Genomic DNA, 21,951 nt, shown 5'->3' with positions numbered 1-21,951 from the left:
GTTCCCAGTTAGGACCCCCCATGTCTGCCTGTGGGTCTGCCTGTGGGGTCAGAACTGCTTCCAGTGTGCTCTTTGTGAGGAGCGGTCCATTGTTGCTAACAACAAAGAGAGGACAAGCAGCCGGGCCCTAGCAACAGATGCAGCTGGTAGCTGGGGGGCTGGGGTGGGAGCTCTGCTTGGCTGGGACTATTGGCAGAGGACTCCGGTCACGCGTTGGGGGGATTCTGCAATGAACATGGGAAATCAGAAGAACTCTCAGTTTTGGGGGGGAACCATCTCCTCTGCAGAATGGAGCTGAGTCCCGAGGCCTTTTCTTGATTGGTTACATAGAAGGTCATCTCCCTCTCTCTCTCTCTCTCTCTCTCTCTCTCTCTTTTTTTAGTGAGGCAATTGGGGTTAAGTGACTTGCCCAGGGTCACACAGCTAGTAAGTGTTAAGTGTCTGAGGCCAGATTTGAACTCAGGTACTTCTTACTCCAGGGCCGGTGCTCTATCCACTGTGCCACCTAGCCGCCCCAGAAGGTCATCTCAGAAGAGGAAGTCCAAGCTGGAGACCAGGGGAAGGGTACCAGGGAATGGTGGGCTCTGAGCTCAATCTTGAAGGGGACCAGGGGAGGTGGTAGGTAGAGCTGAGGAGGGGAGAGTATTCTAGGCTTGGGGAACAGACAGGGCAAAGTCAGGGAGAAGGGAAATGAAGTGTAGTGGCATAGGAACTACTTTGGCCTTGGAGGGTTTTGCCTCTCACTACTTTTTTTTTTTTTGTGGGGCAATGAGGGTTAAGTGACTTGCCCAGAGTCACACAGCTAGTGAGTGTCAAGTGTCTGAGGGCAGATTTGAACTCAGGTCTTCCTGAATCCAGGGCTGGTGCCTTATCCACTGTACCACTTAGCCGCCTCTCCTCTCACTACTTCTAAAAAAGTGTTTTCAGTAACAGTAACATTGTGTGATCAACTGTGATAGACTTAGCTCTTCTCAGCAATACAATGATCCAAGACAATTCCAAAGAACTCATGATGGAAAATACTCTTCACAAAATACTTCAGAAAAAGAACTACAGATTCTGAATGCAGATTGAAGCAGACTATTTTCACTTTTGTTGTTGTTTTTTATGTTTGTTTCGTCTTGTGGGTTTTTTTCCTTTTGTTCTGATCCTTCTCTTACAACATGACTAATGTGGAAATATGTTTAACATGATTGTAATATATAACTTATATCAGATTGCTTGCTGGCTTTGGGAGTGGGAAGGGAAGGGACGGAGAACAATTTAGAACTCAGTCTTACAAAAATGAATGTTGAAAACTATCTTTACATGTAATTAAAATAAAATAAAACAAAATACTATTTTAAAAAATAAATTAAAAAGTGAAATAGACATAGTGTCCATGCTTGACAATGGATGGCTCATTGCAGACATGCTCCACCACCTCTCACAGAGGAGGCAGGAATAGAGAGAACCAAAGCAAGCTCCACTCCCCCCCACCCCCATTCTCTGACATCACAACTGGACATCTCAGTCATCAGGGTTCTGAAGTCCTTTGGTGATGTTCTCTTTCACTCCATCGCATTTGCCATTTGTTAAAACAATTCAAGGCACTGAATCTCCTGATCTTTCTGATCCCTGAGGCTGGTTGGGCCTTAGGTTTTAGCTATCAGCTGGATGCAATTAGTTTTTAGTTTTTATTTTATGGTTTTTTTGTGGGGCAATGAAGGTTAAGTGACTTGCCCAGGGTCACACAGCTAGTGTCACATGTCTGAGGCCGGATTTGAACTCAGGTCGTCCTGAATCCAGGGCCACCTAGCTGCCCCCTGGATGCAATTGCTAATTGCTGTTTCCCTTCTCCTGCTGCTGTCACCCTAACTAGATAGCTGGGTTTGGCATCTGCTCTGTCTTTCCCCCTTTCTATCCCCCACTCCCACCCCAGACAATCCTGGCCACAAGAGTGTTTTTTTCTGGGCTCATTCATTAATTAACCAACAAATATTTAAACACCCACTACGTGTCTTCAAGCACTGTGATCTGCCTGGGAGATATAAAGACTACTATGAAATTGCCACTTCCCTCAATCTATTGGGGGGAGGGGGTTTGCCAGGGCAGGGGGTAGGGCAGGGGAATACAACATGTACAGTTATCCCTTCCACATCATGACATTCCCCATCATGACTTCGATATATCACTGACTGCCATAAGAAATTAAATGGGAATTCTGGGGGAGTTTTGTAGAAGCCACAGACAACACACAAAGGCCAGCAGACAAAACAGAGCCTATGACCAAATACTTAGCCCAAAATTTACAATAAGGTACTGTAAACACCCCACAAAAGAAAAAAGAAAAAAAATTCAGACTTCTTGTCTGGTACAAAGGGAGGGCCAAAAAATTTTCCATGGATTTTTCAGATAGCAGGGCTGCCACACAATGTGGAAGGGATAACTGTACATATATAAGTAAATCCAAAATACATAAATATGAGGTGTTCTTTTTGGGGGGAGAGAGGGGAGAAGACATTAGCAGCTAAGGGGAATCAGGAAAAGTTACATATAAAAGGTAGTTCCTTGCCTGAACCTTAACAAAAACTAGGGAGTCCAAGAGGGCAGCCAGGTGGCAGAGTAGATAGAAGACTGGACCTGGAGTCAGGAAGACCTGAGTTCAAATGTGGCCTCAAACACTTGCTAGCTGTGTGACCCTGCACTTAACCTTCTTTGCCTTAGTTCTTCATCTGTAAAATGAGCTTGGGGAGGAAATAGAAAACCACTCTAGCATTCCTGCCAAGAAAATCCCAAACAGGGTCATGAAGAAACATGACTGAAAAACAACAAAGAGAGAAAGGTGATTGGGTGAAACCTTCCAGAACAAGAATAGATTCACAGAAAATCCAACTTGGAAGGGACATGGAGTCCACCCCATGTATGAGAATCTCTACAACCTTCCCAACAAGTAGTCATTCAGCCTTTGCTTCTTCAGGCTTCAAGCAACAGGGAACCTCAAAAGCAGCTTATTCCATATTTGGGTAACTGTACAACTAAGGTTTTCCTTATATCCAAGTGACTCCCATCTGTTGTGCTTAGTCTGGCCAATGAGAACTCTTGGCAATGGAGATCTTGTATTTACGAAGTTGATTTTTTGGACCGAAGTGCACATTTGCATTTATCCTATTAAGCTTCATCTTAAAAAAAAAACAACCCACCAAAACCCGGGGGCAGCTAGGATAAAGCACCGGCCCCAGAGTCAGGAGGACCTGAGTTCAAATCTGGCCTCAGACACTTGACACTTACTAGCTGTGTGACCCTGGGCAAGTCAACTTAACCCTCATTGCCCTGCAAAAACAAACAAAACAAAACAAAAACCAACAATAGACTTATTTGTACAAACATTCATATTTATCTATGCCTGCATTTATATAATGTCGATTCCATTCTCCTGCCCCCTAATGAACAAAGAAAACTCTACAAAAACCAAAACCCCCATCATTAACATGTGTAGTCCAACAAAACAAATTCCCATGTTGGTCATGCCTGTCTCTGCATTTTAATTTCATCACCTCTCTGGTAGAAAGTGAGTGGTATGTTTAATTTTGGTTTATCATTGTGTTGATCAGAGTTTTAAAGTCTTCCAAAATTGGTTTTCTCTACAATGTTGCTATATTTGTGTAAACTGTACTCACTTCCGTCTGTGTTAGTTCATAGACATCTTTCCAGTTTCCTTTGAAACTGGCCATTTTGCCATTTCTTATGGCACAACAATATTCCTTCCTTATGCTATACTTCGTTTTAGTCATTCCCCAAGAGGACAACCCTTGTTTTCCAATTTTGGGCTACCACAAAAAGAACTACCCTATTTTTGTTCCAATAGGTCCTTTTCCTCTTTGATCTCTCTTGGGATATAGACCTGGTAGTGGCATCACTGAGTCAAGAAGTATGCACAGGTTAGCAACTTTGGGGGCATAGTTCTAAACTGCTTTCTGTTGTTTTTGGTTTTTTTTTTTTTGTCTTTTTGCAGGGCAATGAGGGTTAAGTGACTTGCCCAGGGTCACACAGCTAGTGTCAAGTGTCTGAGGCTGGATTTGAACTCAGGTACTCCTGAATCCAGGGCCGGTGCTTTATCCACTGCGCCACCTAGCCGCCCCCAAACATTGACTTTTTTAAGATTTTTAGTTCCAAATTTTTCTCCCCCCCTCCCTTTCCTCCCCTCTCCAGAAGCCAGCTAGCAATCTGATATAGGTTATACATGTTAAACATATTTCCACATTAATCTTGCTGTGAGAGAAGAGTCAAAACAAAAGGGAAAAAACTCTAATGTGGATATTTTATATTTTTGTAATTATTCATCTTTTTCTCTAAGTTAATCTGTTTTGTTGTTTGAGCAAAATTGTTTCTGATAACTTTTCCAGTTGAGAATTCTTCTTTTAAATTTTTGATATTAACAATTTGGTTTTCCTTTCTCTTTAAGAAAAATCAACTAACTTTTTAATCTACTTTATTAGTTTTTTAAAAAAATCAATTCAATGATCTTTTTGCCCTCAATTTTACTAATCTTTTCTTTAATTTTCAAAATTTCTACTTTGTTGCTTTGTTGGGAATTTTTAATTATTCAAGTTTTTCTAGTTGCAAATAAACTTTTATTAAACACCTACTAATTACCAGGAACTGTGCTAAGTGCTGGGAGAAAAAAGAAGAAAAGCATTCAGAGAGATATACAATTTCCTCTACGAAATAGATGCATCCCACAGATTTTGGAATGCTGTCTCAAACTTATTAGTTTCTTCTATGAAATTCCCTATTGTTTCTACAATGTTTTATTTTTATCCATCAGTTCTTTAGAATTGTTATTTCATCTCTAATCACTTTTTGATTCTTTTAAAGGACTTTTATTGAATATAATTTTTATTGCATTGTGGTAGATGATGTATTTAGTATTTGTCTTTTTCTGTATTTTTGAGAGGTATTTATGCCTCAATATATGGTCAGTTCTTGTAAAGGTACTGTGTTCAGTTCCTCTCTATTCCCATTCAATAAGGTCCAGAGTTCTATCATTTCTAATTTTTTAAAGTTCTATTCAGGTCCTTATTTCTTGATTATCTTTTGGTTAGATATATCTGTACCTGAAAGGGGTACGTTAAGGTCTCCCACTATTATGGTTTTTACTTCTAATTCAATTAACTTTTTCTTTAAGCATTTAGAAGCTATGCTATTTTCTGCAGTGCTTTTGAGCACGATAGATATAATAGATAAATGCAATTTCACTTGTCGCTTATCTCACTTATTGGTTTATCACATCTATATTTACTGTAGCCTTATCTGAAATCATGATTGCCACGCTTTTTTTAAGTTCAGCTAAAGCATAATGGATTTTGCTCCAGTCCCTCACTTTATCATCTATCATCTATTTATTTAGTTATTCATTCATTTATTTTTTACCAGTCCCTCATTTTAATTCTGTGTTTTTTAACAAGTGTTTCTTGTTAAGTGATACATCATTAGATTCTATTTGATTCTGTTTCTTTTTGCTATTTTCTTCTGTTTTATGGGTGAATCCATTCAAGTTATCAATAAATCAACAAGCATTTATTAATGTCCTATTATGTGCCAGGCACTGTGAAAAGCACTGGGGAGTCAAAACCACCCACAAAATTCCTCTCCTCAAGAAAGCTTATTGTTTAGTGGGGGAAGACAAAATGCAAATATATACATACAAATAGGAGCTAATCTTGGAGGGAAGGCACTAACATGAAAGGGGATCAGTAAAAGGCTTTTTTTTTTTTTTTTTGCGGGGCAATGGGGGTCAAGTGACCTGCCCAGGGTCACACAGCTAGTAAGTGTCAAGTGTCCGAGGCCGGATCTGAACTCAGGTACTCCTGAATCCAGGGTCGGTGCTTCATCCACTGCGCCACCTAGCTGCCCCCTGTAAAAGGCTTTTTACAGAAAATATTTTACCTGGAACCTAAAGGAATCCAAGAGGCATTTATGTGGTGTAGCAGATAGAGCATTAGGCCTGGAGACAGGAAGACTCATCTTCCTGAGTTCGAATCCAGCTTCAGATACTTACTAGCTGGGTGACCCTGGGCAAGTCACTTCACCCAGTTTGCCTCAGTTTCCTCATCTGTACAACAAGCTGGAGAAGAAAATGGCCAACCACTCTAGTATCTCTGCCAAAACTCCAAATGGGTTCATGAAGTGTTGGACGTGGCTGAAAAACGACTCCTCAACAACAGAAAGGAATCTGAGGAAGACAAGAGATGTAGATAAGGAGAGAAAATTCCAGGCCTATAGGACAGCCAGTGAAAATGTCCAGAGGCAGGAGATGCGAGGGTCATGTATGAGGAACAGCAAGGAGGCCAATGTCATTGGTGAGGCATAAAAAGACTGGGAAGGCAGTGGTGGGAGAGGTTATAATGGGCTTTGAAAGACAAACGGAGGATTTTGTTTGATCCTAACCATTAAATGTACACTTCTCTCATCTAACCTCTTGTCCTTTTTTCTCTCTTTGCTCTCACCTGTCCATTTACAAATAAAGTGATTTAAAAACATAAAGGCTTATTTCCACTCTGTTACAGCTCTTTTCTTCCCCTTCCCATCTCTGATCCTAAGTGTTTCCTCTTTCTTCCTTCCCTTTTAATTCTCCACGTTCCTCTTTCCAAAATTTGAGTTTGTTTCATTTATTATTGTTTCCTTACCTATGTTGTTTGTGAGGGCTAACCAAGCCCTTTTCTACTCATCCATCTCTGGTGTCTACCTTCATTCAACCTTTTTTTTTTTTTTTTTTTTTTTTTGGTGAGGCAATGGGGGTTAAGTGACTTGCCCAGGGTCACACAGCTAGTAAGTGTCAAGTGTCTGAGACTGGATTTGAACTCAGGCACTCCTGAGTTCAAATATATATATATATATATATACAAATAGGAGCTAATCTTGGAGGGAAGGCACAGGGCCAGTGCTTTATCCACTGTGCCACCTAGCTGCCCCCTTCATTCAACTCAACTGTGGCTTCAAAAAGCTGTAGCATGTGGAGCAGCAGGCACACCCTGGTAAAACCATGTTGGCAGAGAGGCTAAACCAGATTGAGGGTAACCAACAGGCCTCAGACCCTTTGGTGAGTTAGAGGGTTGTCTACCCCAAGCAAGTGAGGATTTCCTCTGGTGAAATGGGCAGATGAGAACAATTTTCTAACAGTCTGGAAGGTGGCTGAAGCAGGTGCTATGGAGCATTAGAACATGGTCAGACATTCAAAATTCTAAGGTCATCCACTGCATCCTGGTCACTCTCAGTTGTCCTGTTTTGTCTTGCGACTGTTCAATGACTTTGTGCAAATCTGCCTCCCTTAAATCTAATTCATGCCCGAGTCAAGACATCATCCTGTAATGTCACTGGTCCCCTTCAAAAACAAAGGATAGGGGCAGCTAGGTGGCACAGTGGATAAAGCACTGGCCTTGGATTCAGGAGGACCTGAGTTCAAATCTGGCCTCAAACACTTGACACTTACTAGCTATGTGACCCTGGGCAAGTCACTTAACCCTTGTTGCTTCACAAAACAAAACAAAAAAAACCCCCCAAAACAAAGGATAAGCAACAGCCAACTCCCCCAACCCTTGTCCTTGTTGCCTCCTATTTCCCTTTTGAATTTTGACATATTTCTATGCCAAAATCTTTTCTTTTTTTTTTATGCCAAAATCTTTATGGGTGAATGGTAATAAATATATTCAATTTTTATCTAGTTCAGATAAAAGTTCATGGGATAACATTCCACTCCCCTACTCCTTCCTTCATTATCATATACTCTTAATTTTAGATACTTCTGTCATGTGACAGTGATTTCCCTCCCCCTTCCTTCTTTCTTCCCCAGTATAGCTCCCTACACCTCTCATTTATGCCTTTTTCCTTAGACCATCAAAACAAACAAAACTACCAAAATAGTCATTCATTTTTACCTTTCTCTATGACCCTTAAAAGATATTAGGGTTTTACTTTTGAGGAGGATTAGGGAAAAATAAGTTAGACAATAGAGTAAATACCATTGGAAGGAAATGGAATGGAGGGAAATAGTTATGATGATTGACTACAATGTCAAAATGTATGGTACCTACTCTGCTGGGCTATTGTGAAGAAAATTCTCTGTCAAGTTTAAGGTACTATATAAAAATTATGATGAACAGGATGCTATCACAAAAACCTGGAAAGACCCACATGAACTGAAGCAGAGAGAAATGTACTGTATACAAAATAACAGCATTAGTGTAAGATGGTCTGCTGGGAAGCACGTGGTTATTTTCAGCAAGGCAATGATCCAATATAACACTGAAGAACTTAGGAAAATTACAGTCCATTTACAGAGAAAGAACTGATGGTATCTGAAAACAGACTGAAACACATTTTTTTTTTGACAATTCCTTAATCTGAAGTTTTGTTTTTATCTGTTTTCTCTTACAACCTAGATAATGTAGAATTGTTTTCTTTTTTGTTTGTTTTTACTTTTATTTTCTAAATTGCATGTAAAAGCAAATTTTGACATCAATTAAAAAAAAAAAACTTTGTGTTCCAACTTCTCTTCCTCCTTCCCCTCCCACTCCCACCCCCAAAACTCAAACAATTCAACATAAATTATACATGAGTAGTTATGGAAAACAATTCAACATTATTTGAGAAAAATTTCTTATTCTCCTATTAATATGTTAAACACTTTATCCGTACATATTCTCTTTTTTTACATATTCTCTTTTAATTACAACACAAACACATGTGCCTTTCTATATTTCTCTTTATTTTCATTTTAAAATGTATATTCACGGGGCAGCTAGGTGGCGCAGTGGATAGAGCACTGGTCCTGGATTCAGGAGTACCTGAGTTCAAATCCGGCCTCAGACACTTAACACTTACTAGCTGTGTGACCCTGGGCAAGTCACTTAACCCCAATTGCCTCACTAAAAAAAAAAAAATGTATATTCACTTCAGGCTTTTTCATTGAGGATGCTTAGAAATCCTCTATTTCATTAACAATCCATTCCTCTCCCCTCCCATTCCCTCCCCAGTAGGATGACACTTACTTTTGCCAGATAGGTTATTCTTGGTTGTGAGACTTTCTTTTTGCTTTTTGGAATATTATATTCCAAGGGTGGCAGCTGCCAAGGCATGTGTGATTTTTGATTCTCAGCTAAGAACCTTGCCTCATCTTTTACCAAAAAAAAAAAAAAAAAAGAAAAAAGAAGAAAAAAAAAAAGCTTTTCACCAAGAGCTATCTCTTCTCTCACTGTCCTCATCTCAGATCAGAGATACCGTCTGTCACTTCAGTCTCTCCCTATCTACTGGTTCCTTCCCTACTGCCTAAAAATATGACCATGTCTCCTCCATCCTCAAAAAACCTTCATTTAATCCTTCTATCCTTTCAATTATCCTATATTTCTTCTGCCCTTAGTGACTAAACTTTTTGAGAAGGCTGTCTATAATACATGCCTCCACTTCCTTTCCTCCTACTCTCTTAACTGCCCACAATTTGGCTTTCAGCCTTATCATTCCAACAAAACTGCTCTTTCCAAAGTTATCAATGATCTCTTTTTTTTTTTTTTTTTGCAGGCAATGGGGGTTAAGTGACTTGCCCAGGGTGACACAGCTAGTAAGTGTCAAGTGTCTGAGGCCGGATTTGAACTCAGGTACTCCTGAATTCAGGGCCGGTGCTTTAACCACTGCGCCATCTAGCTGCCCCACAATGATCTCTTAATTGTGAAATCCAATGACCTTTTCTCAATTCTCATTCTCCTTGACCTCTGAAGCCTTTGGCACTTTTGATGACCTTCTTGTTGATACTCTCTTCTCTCTAGGTTTTTGGGACACCACTCTCCTAAAGCCATGCCCACTAACTGTGAGTGTTCCTAAGGGCTCTATCCTAGTTCCTCTTCTTTCTCCCTTTATACGACTTCATTTGGTGATCTTGTACCAGCTCCTATGGATTCTATGCTATGAATCTTAAATCTCTTTATCCAGCCCTAACCTTTCTGCTGATCTCCAGTCTTACATTTCCATGGAGGTACAGAAGACAACTTAAATTCAACATGTCCAAAATGGAACTCATTTTCTCCCTAAACCTTCCCCGCTTTCGAACTTGCCTGTTACTGGCAAAGGTATCACCAAGGCTCACAACCATGACATCATACTATGACATTCCCCTCTTATATCCAAACTGTGGCCGAAGCATATTGATTTCACCCTTGCAACAATCTCTAATATGCCCCTTTCTCTCTGACACTGCCACCACCTAGTGTACACCCTTATCACCTCATGCCTGGCCTATTCTACCAGCCGGCTAGTGGGTTTGATTACCACAAGTCTCTCCCCACTCCGGTCCATACTCCATTCAACTACCCAAAGTGATTTTCGTATAGCATAGGTCTGACATCATCCTCACACTAAACTCTGATGGCTCCCTGTCACATGCAGGATCAAACACAAAGTCCAATGTTTGGCATTCAAAGTCTTTCATAACCTAGCCTCACCCCCTTCTACCTACCTTTCTAGTCTTCTTACACCCCTACCATGTACGTTTTATTTTTATTTTTTGTGGGGCAATGAGGGTTAAGCGACTTGCCCAAGGTCACACAGCTAGTGTCCAATGTCTGAGGTCAAATTTGAACTCAGGTCCTCCTGACTCCAGGGCCGGTGCTCTATCCACTGCGCCACCTAGATGCCCCGAGACCATGTACTTTTAATACACTGGCTTCTTTCCTTGCTGTTGCCTGGAACAAGATACTCCATCTTTGGGCTCTGGGCCCAGAGATGCTTGTCCCCCAAGCCTGAAAGGGTCACCCTCTTGATCTCTACTGGTTTCTCTGGCTTCCTTTGACCAGGCAGCTAAAATCACATCTTCTACAGGAAGCCTTAATTCTTCTTCATTCTTAATTCCCTCTTAATTCTAGTGTCTACCCTATGTCAACTATTTCCTATTTATACTGTATATAGCTTGTTTGTATATATTTATTTGCTTATGGTCAGTGACTGTGGGCTCCTCGAAGGCAAGGAATGTCTTTTGTCTTTTGTCTAGCAAAGGTGTTTAGGGAGGGTGAGCACCTCCTCCACCAGTCCCTTATGATGATACTTGTGGTTGTCTGTGGCACCAAGGTTAAGAAATGCTTTCCCATTTTGTATAATGGCCCCCATGTCTTTCTATAAATCCTCCAAAGATGATTCATTCAACATGCTGCTCTTCCTCCAGTTGTTTTACCAGTCTTATAAGCTTAGCATGATGGTTTTGTCCATCTCTATGACTTCACTATGTTTGGGGAATTCCCAAAGAGTCGAATCAATTTTCTACTCCAAGGTAGCTAGAGAGTTGCCTGGGGGCACATAAAGGTTAAGTAACTTGCTTTTAGGTCATAAAGCCAGGAGGACTTAAAGCTACATCTTCCTCTCTCCAAGGCTCCAATCCACATCAAGCTCTCTCCTGACACATAGTAGACGCTTAGTACTTATTGAACTGAAGGAGATGAGGTAACCCCAGGTGCTCCAAGGTTCAAAACACAAGCTCTAGGACGACCTAGCAAGCTGGGCAGTTTTGAGTAAAGTTTTGAGCTGGACTGTGTATTTATCTGAGGATTTACCTAGCTAAGAGTGAAGCTTATCACTTGGGGAAGTGACCTAAAAGGAGTAGTAATTTGACAACAGATATCTAATAATCATAGAAATGAAAACCAGGTTCATTCCATTCCCTTCCTTTGTTCCCCCTGCCTAGAAATGCCCTTTTTTTCCTGGACCTGTCCGAGCCCCAATTCTTCAAGGCCTTGCTTTTCAATAGTTAAGTATTTAGGACATGTAGAAACTTCTGCTTAGTGATGGGGACCAGGTCCTTGCCCTCAGTCACATTTTAGTAGAGAGATAATATCCATAGTTACTTATACATAATGAAACACGAAAAAGGGATGAGGTTGACAAAGTCATTGTGGGCTGTGATGATCAGGGAAGGCTTTGGGAAAGAAGGGATTATTTGATTTGGGTTTCAAAGACTGGGTAAGATATCAAAAGATAGATAGATAAATCTGAGGGTTGTGGTATTCCAGAAACAGAAAAGAGCTGACAAAGCTGCAGAGGTAGGAGACTATGATCCACATGCAGGGATCCAGCAGTGAGTTCGGCTGAAGCATCAAGAGTAGAGGGAATAGCATGAAATAAGCTTGAAGATAGAAGTGGTTGAGGAAGGACTAGAAAACCAGCCTATAAACTGCCCATGTGATCCTTTGCTCCTACGGGTTCCTATGGTCTTGAGCTCAGAGACTTGTACCAAGTTGATCCAAATAAAACCCAGAGCCCTAAAGAACCTCTTTGGAAGGATAAGAAATTGATAGGTATTTCAAGCAAAATGGGTGTGTGTATATGTGAATAGGGTCTCAATAATGGGACCCGTCAATACATATTTTCATCTTAAATTTTTGCTTAAATCATAAAACAATTACCCTTCTCCCACCAATGCAACCTTCAGGAAGTCTTCCTTGGTACCACCTGCTCTTGGTAACAACCATCCCATTCAGCTTTCGTATAGTACTTTGTTCTGCACCTCTCAAATTCACTTATGTGATATTGGGTACTTAGAGTTATCTGTGTCAGTCACTAAACACTCATTGAGTACCTACTATGTGCCAGACACTGTGTTAAATGCTTTCTGTTATCCCCTTATGATACTATAGTTTTACTTTAGCTTTGTTCTCATCCATTAAGTGCTACTGAACTTAGCACATAGTTGGTTCTTAATGTTTGAATCTTTTTTCCCTCCATATATTTTATTATTTTTCAGTTACATCTAGAGATAATTTTCAACATTTGTTTTTATAAGATTTCTAGTTTCAAATTTTTCTCCCTCCCTCCCCAAGACAGCAAGCAATCTGATACAGGTTATGTATGTATAATCACATTAAACATATTTCTGCTTAATGTTTGAATCTTAAAACTCAAAAGCCAGGGAAGCTAGGTGGCACAGTGGATAAAGCGCTGGCCCTGGATTCAGTAGGACCTGAGTTCAAATCTGACCTCGGACACTTGACACTAGCTGTGTGACCCTGGGCAAGTCATTGCCCCACAAAAAAACAAAAACTCAAAAGCCTTGGATATCCTCTCTCAATTATTAGATTCTTTTAATATTCCTTCCCTTATTCTAAAAACAAGCATCTTCATCCCCAGGAGGTGGGTGATCCTTGAAGACACTCCTCTGTGAATCTGGAGAAGGGGAGGAATAACTCATTTTCTTCCTTTGCTGATGTGATAGGATTCTCCCATGACAAATGCAAGAACATTGGAGTTGGAGACCTCAGAGAATCTGGTTTTGAATAGGTGCTGTGCCACTTGTTACCCCTGTGCCAGTCACTTTATGGGTCTAAGTTTCTTTCACGGTAAAATGAGGGCATTCTACGAGATAATTAGGCAGCATTTAAATGTGAAGCAATTTGGTATAGTGGATAGACTGCTGGGCTTGAGATCAAGAAGCTCCCAATTTGTATTAGCTTAGTGACCATGGGCCAAGTCATTTAACCTCAGTGCCCTTTTTTCTTTTTTTTAAGTGAGGCAATTGGGGTTAAGTGACTTGCCCAGGGTCACACAACTAGTAAATGTGTGTTAAGTGTCTGCGGCCGGATTTGAACTCAGGTACTCCTGACTCCAGGGCCGGTGCTCTATCCACTGTGCCACCTAGCTGCTCCTTAAAGAATGTTTTGGATTTTTTTTTTTTTGGTCCAGGCTAAACATCTCTAATTTCTTTAATGATCTTCATGTGACTTGATCTTTTTTTTTTGGGGGGGGGGTGAGACAATTGGGGTTAAGTGACTTGCCCAGGGTCACACAGCTAGTGTCAAGTGACTGAGGCTGGATTTGAACTCGCATCCTTCTGACTCCAGGGCCACTGCTCCATCCACTGTGCCACCTAGCTGCCCCTCAGTGCCCTAATTCTAAGACCAAAGATGTAATCATAGGCCCAGGCAGATAGACATGACTGGTGAATCACTTTACATGTCATCTCATGAAATAAGAGCATTGACTTTGGAGTTGGGAGAGACCTGGGTCTAAATCCCACCTTTAACTCTGTGTGCACATGGTAACGAGGGAGGAAGTTGCTGGAGTTGAAGCAGTAAAGCAAAGCATGGCCAAAGGCTTTCTGGGTGGAAGTGCTTGAAGGAAACTTACTTCCTTCTGGCAAAAGCAGTAGAGCAGGCTGTAGAAAAAGTGGCATTTATCAATGTTTGTACCTAATACGCAGTAGGAACTTCAATGTTTGTTGGTCAATCATATGATCCTCTCAAATTTAGTTTTCACTCTAGTTAAAAAATAATCTGGTTAGATGGAAGACCTTTCTTCAGTGGTGTCTCTAACAAGTTTCTTTTTGGTGGGGCAATGAGGGTTAAGTGACTTGCCCAAGTCACACAGCTAGTAAGTGTAAATTGTCTGAGGCTGGATTTGAACTCAGGTCCTACTGAATCCAGAGCCAGTGCTCTATCCACTATGCCACCTAGCTGCCCCCAACAAGTTTTTCTGAGTATGGTAGATAGTGGGAGAAAAAAACCCCTGACTTTGATCAGACTTGGGTCATCTGGCTCTGTCCCTTGGATAAATCCTATCCACTCCTGGCTCTGCTATTTGGACCAGTCATTTACCTTTTCTGGGCCTTAGTCTTTCTGACCTCTGAAATGGGTAGGATACTTATATGCTATCAATTTCACTGAGATACTGTGAGATATCTACTTTCTCAATCCTGTAAATGCTGCTGCCAACAGATAAACTCCCTTCACTGAGGCTCAAACACAAAATTGTTATCTTTAAACTTTCTTCACCATCCAAGCCACCACCTGGCTCTAATGTGCTTTTCTAAGAATGCACTTCTTCCATACCACTACCTCTCAGAAGCCCTAGTTTCCCTCACAGTCCAGGCCAACAATTCTTACAGCTGCCTCTGCAACCCCAATTATCTTTTTTTTTTTTTAGTGAGGCAATTGGGGTTAAGTGACTTGCCCAGGGTCACACAGCTAGTAAGTGTTAAGTGTCTGAGGCTGGATTTGAACTTAGATACTCTTGACCCCAGGGCCGGTGCTCTATCCACTGTGCCACCTAGATGCCCCTCCCAATTATATTTTAATTGGCATATTTTTTTTGAATAAACTCATGAGCACATGCTGTTTCCCTTCAAAGACGACAAGTTTTTTGAGAGCAGAAATGGTTCCCTGAGTGGTACCTGGTACCCAGTGCTTCCTCAATAAATAACTGGATTAAAAGGGACAGATTTGGGGGCAGCTAAGTGGTGCAGTAGACAAAGCACTGGCCCTGGATTCAGGAGGACCTGAGTTCAAATCTGGCTTTAGACACTTGACACTTGCTAGCTGTGTGACCCTGGACAAATCACTTAACTCTCATTGCCCTACCAAAAAAAAAAAAAAAAAGGACAGATTTCTCCTGGAAACATCTGGACTGAAGTGTATAACTTTGCTGGAGACAAGATTTGGACTAGATGACCACTGGTGGTCAAAGATGAAGGAGCTAGGAACCCAGGGCATACTGCCTGAGAGGACAGTATTACCTTTGCATTAAGGCTGCCAGCCCATCTTAACTGCTGAGGGCCACCCAGAAATGAGGAAGGCTGGGGACAAGGAGTCAGTGTCATGGAAGTGTCAGGGTGATAGGATTCACATGTCAAGCTTCTGACAAAGAGACAGGGTCAAATTTAAAGTTACAACTTGTTTAATGCCAGTTACATTGCTTTACATGAAAAACTTACACTGTTCTCTCAATATATACTCTCCACCTTTTGATGCAACATGTGGGACAAGCCTCCCGCTCTATGGACTGGCCGGTATAAATTCTGGGGGAAGAAATTCCCCATTCTTCCCCAAACCACCTCAAAACTGTACAACTTTAGTAATGTCACAGATCATACATGGAAAATACAATATTTCACTTTTTTGATGTCTCATTTACAAGTTGATTTCAGCAGACACTGGACAGCCAATTGTTTCGCACAATCAATGACACAAGATTCTATGCACAGATCTAGGCATGCATACAGCTCCCCCTCCCGCCCCCAAACATACATGTAACCAGTGAGATACCTTTTCTGAGGGCAGTTCCCTGAACCTGTTGAATTCCTTTGGCAACTGCACAGGGCAGGGGACGGGGACAAGGCGGGAGTTGGTTTTATCATTGAAAAAAAACAAAACAAAACAAAAACTAAAATATATATATATATATGTATATACACACACACACACGCACGCGCACACACACACACATATATACACACACATATTTCTTCTCCCAGCAAAGTCTCTTTGGTGCCCCTGGGCAGTCAGATAAACTTCCCTAAGGATTCTCAACTATGAATGACAACTGGGCCTAGAACAGAACTTACAGGCTTCAATGGCCTTTCTTCCCAAAGCTGTGAGGCTTGGGTGAGAGATTAATTCCATTGGGAAGATGCTCTTTCTGCCTCTAGTTAGGTGTGGGATGAAATTCCATTTCTCAACTGTCCAGCTTAATCACATTTGATTTTAAAAATAAAAATTTTAAGAGGCATGAAAATAATGTGCACATTCATTGGCCACTAAAAGAACAACCTGGAAAACTCTGGAGACTTGGCTGGTTATTCCCCTTTATTATCCTCCTCATGCTCTTCTGAGGCTGAGTTTTATGAAAATCATGAATTGATTTTCAACACCTGAAACAAACCAAAAAACCCACCACAAACAAATACGTATATACACACATAGACACACATATGGGAGGGCTCAAGGAAAGTCACAGAGCAAAGGAAACATTATTTCAAAAAGCAGAGTTTTCCAATAAATCCAAATAAAATTCTCACCTGTGCTTTGAGTATTCTCTTTTTAGCTTAGAAGCTACACAGTGTAGACCTAAGAGAAAGGTGAGGCCTGGTTGGGCATTTCAACTGTAACCTAAGGCATCAGGGATTCTCTCTCAAGTGAGGAAGCCAAGGAAACCTTGGCTTGTTGGCAAAACTCATCTTTTTCTCCGCCTCAGTGTTGTCTCCTACCAGTTCTACTCAATAGAGAATGTTTCCGGTTGCCCAGTCACAATCTTTCCAATGGCACGGCTGGGTAGTGGAGCATCTGCACCCTCGAGGGACTGGATGGCTTTCTTTTTTCTCCCATTTTTTTTTCAACCTGGGGTTTTCAAAGTACTCTGCAGTTCAGGGCAGGGGTGGGGATGGTCCTTACAAGTGACCAGCACGAAAGGCACAATGTCTGTTCCGGGACTTCAATCAGTTGCCTTTCCCCAATCTTTCCCCACCCAGGCTCAGTGCTCTTTCCTACTCCAAGAACAGGCCTTCACTGGCTTAAACCTCTGAGGTAGGAACTGCTGTGACAGGCTGCTAATGAGTCACAGAAGTCTAGGCCATGTCATTCCAGCTTAAAAGGTAGATATGAGAGGGCATGGAAGGGGAAGGCAAAAGACTGAAAGGCTCAAATGGTAGTTTGGCTTCAACAGCTCTTAAGGCTACAACAGGCTCACCTAGATTGGCCAAAGAACTGTCAAAAGGGTTAGGGGTGGAGGAAGAGCCAGGCACTGGGCTTCAAAGATCATCTTGCCAAAAGTTCTAAGGAACACACATTAACTACAGTTTGTCAGGTCTAAACTGTCCAATTCTTAAGGAGACTGCTGTTCATTGGGGTCATTATGCAGGAGTTGTTAATCCCAGATTGTCCTGACTGACTTCTTTACTCAGAACCCACATATTCCACATGGTAGGGTAGAGTCTACTGAAAAGAACAACCAAAACAAGGAAAACAAAAGACAGAACAGACTGACATCCAGTTAGTGGGGAAAGGAAACAGGGATGAAGGCAAAATGTACAGCAGGATTGAGGATTAGCACATAGATAGGAATAAAGGACTGCAGGGAGGAAGCAATGTTTACTTTCTTTAAGCTAGAAGACACATAAACTGCCCTTCCCAAGGCTCCCCACACTGTACCACTCAAAGCACCAAGAACCCCACTTGTCCAGTAGGAAACAAAAGAATTAAGATTTCACTCTGAAAAGTAAAAATGCTTTTCTGAAGAGCTTTGATCTAATAAAGATAAAAAAAAGCTGGTGTCCAGATTCATAAACACATGATGCCCTTTCTTTTTCCATTCAAAAGAATGAGAATTTGAAATAACTTGTTTTCTTTGATAGCAAATCCAACCCAATATTACCTCATCCTTTAAAAAAAAAACATAGCAAAAAAAAAACACCAACCAACCAACCCCCCACCCTTTTTTTGACCCATGTTGGTGCTATGACCTGCGTGGCAGTAAATCTGGTAGACCAAACATTCCTCAGTTCTGCTGGAACTTTCACACGCTGGTCATTTCTCCCCATAAGGCTAAGACAGAGAGAGATGAGTTTTGAATGGGTCACATTCTCAATGATATTGTTTCCTTAAAAAGTCATTTTAATTGAGCTGCAATGAAATCCTTTCTTCTGCTGTATCCATGGAGGCCTTGGTGGCTGTTAAACCCTAAACAGTTTAAGTGCTGGATGTCACCGTTTTGTTTTAAGCTGGATGGTGAAATCTGCCAGTCTAAGCTGTCCCACCTACACAAATCGCCACACCGAAGTACAGTAGAGCTGTTTGGCCTTTTGGATTTACAGTTCAGAGTGTGTGGCATGCACTGGAGAACACGTAGTACGGCATTTCACTCTCCTTCTGGATGGTCATTCCTAGCTTTGGCACCTTCTGGGGGCTGTGAGTCCCTTGAAAGGTTACTGCTTCCTAATTCCTGTCCCATTTTACATGAGAAAGTTTGGCCCCAAAAGGCCTTGGCTTCTAGAGCAGCCCATTTAAACAGAGGGGTGTGGGACTGCCATGACTTTAAAGTCACATGCAGCCTGACTTTTCCCCGACCCCCAGTTCCCATTTTCCCCAGACTACAACAATGACAAAAAAGGAATTAAGTTTGTTCCTCTCCTCCCAGAGATGATGCAGCAGAAGAGGTAACCTTGTTCTCAAGCTGAACTGGTCCTGGTGACACCAATCTTGTCTGGTGTGTGAAACACCGATGCTGCCCAGTTTGGTTCTCTTCTGTTTGCCCTTTGTGAAGAAGGGGCTCCTCCTAAAATCAGAGTGGTAACCCCAACCTTTGTCCCCTTCCCAAATACTGTTCAACAGAGCTCACAATCAGGTATTTAATAAGAATCTTGATGGTTTCTCCAGGTCCACCTACCCGCCCTACCCCTTTTATCTTTCGGCTGATAATTGGGGTTCCATGCACGTTGATTAGTGGTTTTTCCCTGTACAACGTAGTGTGGTCCTGGTGTGCGGGCTTGGGGAGTTACCGGATTCTAGTGAAGAGATTTAGGACAGATACAGATTCCTAAAAATAAAGAGGAGAAAAGGATGATGAACTAGCAATAATAAGCATTTGTTAAGCATCAATGAAACACATTTAGGCTTAAAGTAAGCAGGAACTTTCAGACAACTGGAGTTGTCCAACAATAAAAGGAGCTGCTTCAAATAGTAGTCCAACATCTTCAGGCAGAGAGGGGGTTGAGGATAAGAGAAGAATCTAAGAAAGAGATCAGATGACCTCTGAAGTCCTCTCCAATGCAGGGATTCAAGGATATATATACATATATATAGCTTGCTACTTTTCTAGGCAGTTTCCTATTCATGAAGAAATTATTTCTTTTAGACCTTACAATCTTATGTACATCTGTATAGTGCTTTCTAATCTGTATGGCCTGAAACTCCCATTATATCTCACATAATTTCCAGGAAAGTGGCAAAGCAGGCATTATTGTCCTCATTTCACAAATGAGGAAATGGAGCCTCTAGAGAGGCAAAATTATTTACAGTTACTAAGTTCAAGGTCACATAGCTAGTTAGTGATAGATCTGGAAATGAATTCAAGAATGTTAAGAGTTGGATTGGATTTTAGACGTTAGCTAGACCATCCAATTAATGTTTAAGTCTCTTGTTTCAATCTCTTCCCACATATAACCTTACCCTCCTTAATCTCAGACAGTAACTCTGTCCTTATTTTTTACTATCCCAGATGGTAACCCAGTAACTTTATAGCAGAAGAACCAATTTATTCAATTATAGCCGTAACTTTTTCACTAGAGTGTTTTAGGCAGGGGAAAATGCAAAAAAGCAAAATGCTAGAACCTCAAAGATGGAAAGGACCTCATGAAACCATATGATTCATCAGGTAAATGTATAATAAGAGATTATCTAGAGCAAAGGGGATGATTCTGAAGGACATGTACCCTTGTTGGTCTAGTCAACCACAAGAAAAAATAATAAAGCAGTAGGATAGAAGAGAGCACTGGACCTAAAGCCAGAAGACTTGACAGCTAAAAGCACTGTGACAAACTCAGGATATGCACCAATTTCTTCTTCTATAAAATAAAGTTTGGATTAGATGAACTCTAAACTCCCTTCTAGCTAACATCTATTCCTCTATGAATGGTAGCCACATGCTGACTGTATAGTCAGACAGGGAGGGAGAGATCAGCAGCCTAAAACCTAGGGCTTAAGGGGAAATAGATCAATATTCTTAACTACAAGGACAAACTTGTAGGATGAAGAAGGGGAAGAATTTCCTCCTTATTTCCCAGTGGTAGGCCCTTGGAGTTCTACTTTCCCAAAGCCACTCAAAGGACTCAAAAGTTGAAAAAAAAAATCAGTCCTCCAGGAAAGTTACTAACAAAAATGACAAAGACTAAAAGCTCTCACTTCCTAGTTCAAATGAAAGTCGGAGAGAATTGTTCTGTGAGCTCCATGGTGTGCAATGTTTCTATTCGGGCTAGTCAAGCTCTAGGTGCAGGCAGTTCTCCACCAAGAAGAAAGGGAAAGGAGTTTGCGGACACTGCTCCACTTCCCAGTCTGGCAAGAAGAATGAAGAATCCCTTAAAAAAATGGAGGGGCTTCAATGTGAAAACAAAGAAGCAGATGTGAGGAGGTGAGAAGGTAGAAGAATGCTACAGAAAGGGAAGCAGGAGAGCCTAACATTTGGAACCAAGAAACAGATGCAAGATTTTTCAGAAAGAACAGGGACCTTGGAAGAAGCAGTTTCCTGTCATCCAATGGATAACATGTTTCTATAGGTACCATCAGGTGAAAAATCATCCAGTAACAGTAAGAACTCCTTGCTAAGGAGTAAACTGAAACAGATATTTGTTGACCTGTGTAAGGAACTGATTGTGATTTGGGGTTTCCATGACCCCATCTTTGCTTCATGATGCTCAGACTGAAAAGATGTAACCTTGAAAAGCCCAAGAAAAGATGGGTATGTACTTGAAGAGATAATAGAACAAACAAAAGGAAGTCTGATCAGATTTGTCATGTATATTAGGTGAGACTAAATAACACAAAGAACATTTGATTGAGTCAAAGCATCCAACAAAGTACACCTAAGCCCTACCTAGGAGTTCCCCCACACCCACATGGGCCTGGCCAAATTATAATGGGGACAGCCCAGGAGGTATGTTGAACCAACTGGAGACTCAGCATGGCTAAGAACCTCCCTTCTGGTGGGAGAGGCAGGAAGGAAAAGGGAGAACTCTGGGAGGGACAAAAAGATAGAAAAATTGGGAGAGAGAGAGAGGAGCTGGTGGTGGTTGACCTTCTGACCGAACCAGAAGACACTACATGGCTGATTCTCCTTAGGACTACAGATTCCAGGTGGTGGTGAGTTTGTGTTGTTGAAGTGAGGCTGGCTCTTTAGGCCACCTGAACTGGAAGCAAGTTTAGGGTTTGAGGCAGTTTTTGTTCAAGCCAAGCTGTTCTGAGTAGCTGAGGAAGCAGAGCTTATTCGAGGTACCTGGGGGCCTTTTTACCCTAGAGATTTAGATTCTAACCATCTGAGAAGTGGGTCATATCTTTCCCTTTCTCTATCCCCTTTCTCATTGTCCCTGGTTCTACTAACTTCACTTGTGTTGTAAATTTGTTCCCATTAATAAAACCTGATTTGTTTGTGGAAAAGAGGCTGTTAATCTCCTTTCTT

The 21,951-nt window shown here is 41.4% G+C and overlaps 1 protein-coding gene across 2 annotated transcripts in view; it reads right to left on the bottom strand.

The window, feature by feature from the left end:
• Positions 1-15,666: 15,666 nt before the first annotated feature.
• FZR1 (fizzy and cell division cycle 20 related 1) overlaps positions 15,667-21,951 on the bottom strand; it is a 99,649-nt gene continuing 93,364 nt past the window's right edge. For both annotated transcript variants that reach the window (XM_043967748.1, XM_043967742.1), the window contains exon 14: positions 15,667-19,317. In XM_043967748.1, coding sequence (XP_043823683.1) covers positions 19,276-19,317 — 42 coding nt within the window. In that variant the 3' untranslated portion in view covers positions 15,667-19,275. The remainder of the gene's footprint in view (positions 19,318-21,951) is intronic.

This window comes from Dromiciops gliroides, chromosome 1 (assembly GCF_019393635.1).
Source record: "Dromiciops gliroides isolate mDroGli1 chromosome 1, mDroGli1.pri, whole genome shotgun sequence".
In the NCBI taxonomy this organism is placed as follows: Eukaryota; Metazoa; Chordata; class Mammalia; order Microbiotheria; family Microbiotheriidae; genus Dromiciops; species Dromiciops gliroides.
Note: the sequence above shows the minus strand (reverse complement) of the source record. Positions and strands in the feature narration are given on the sequence as shown.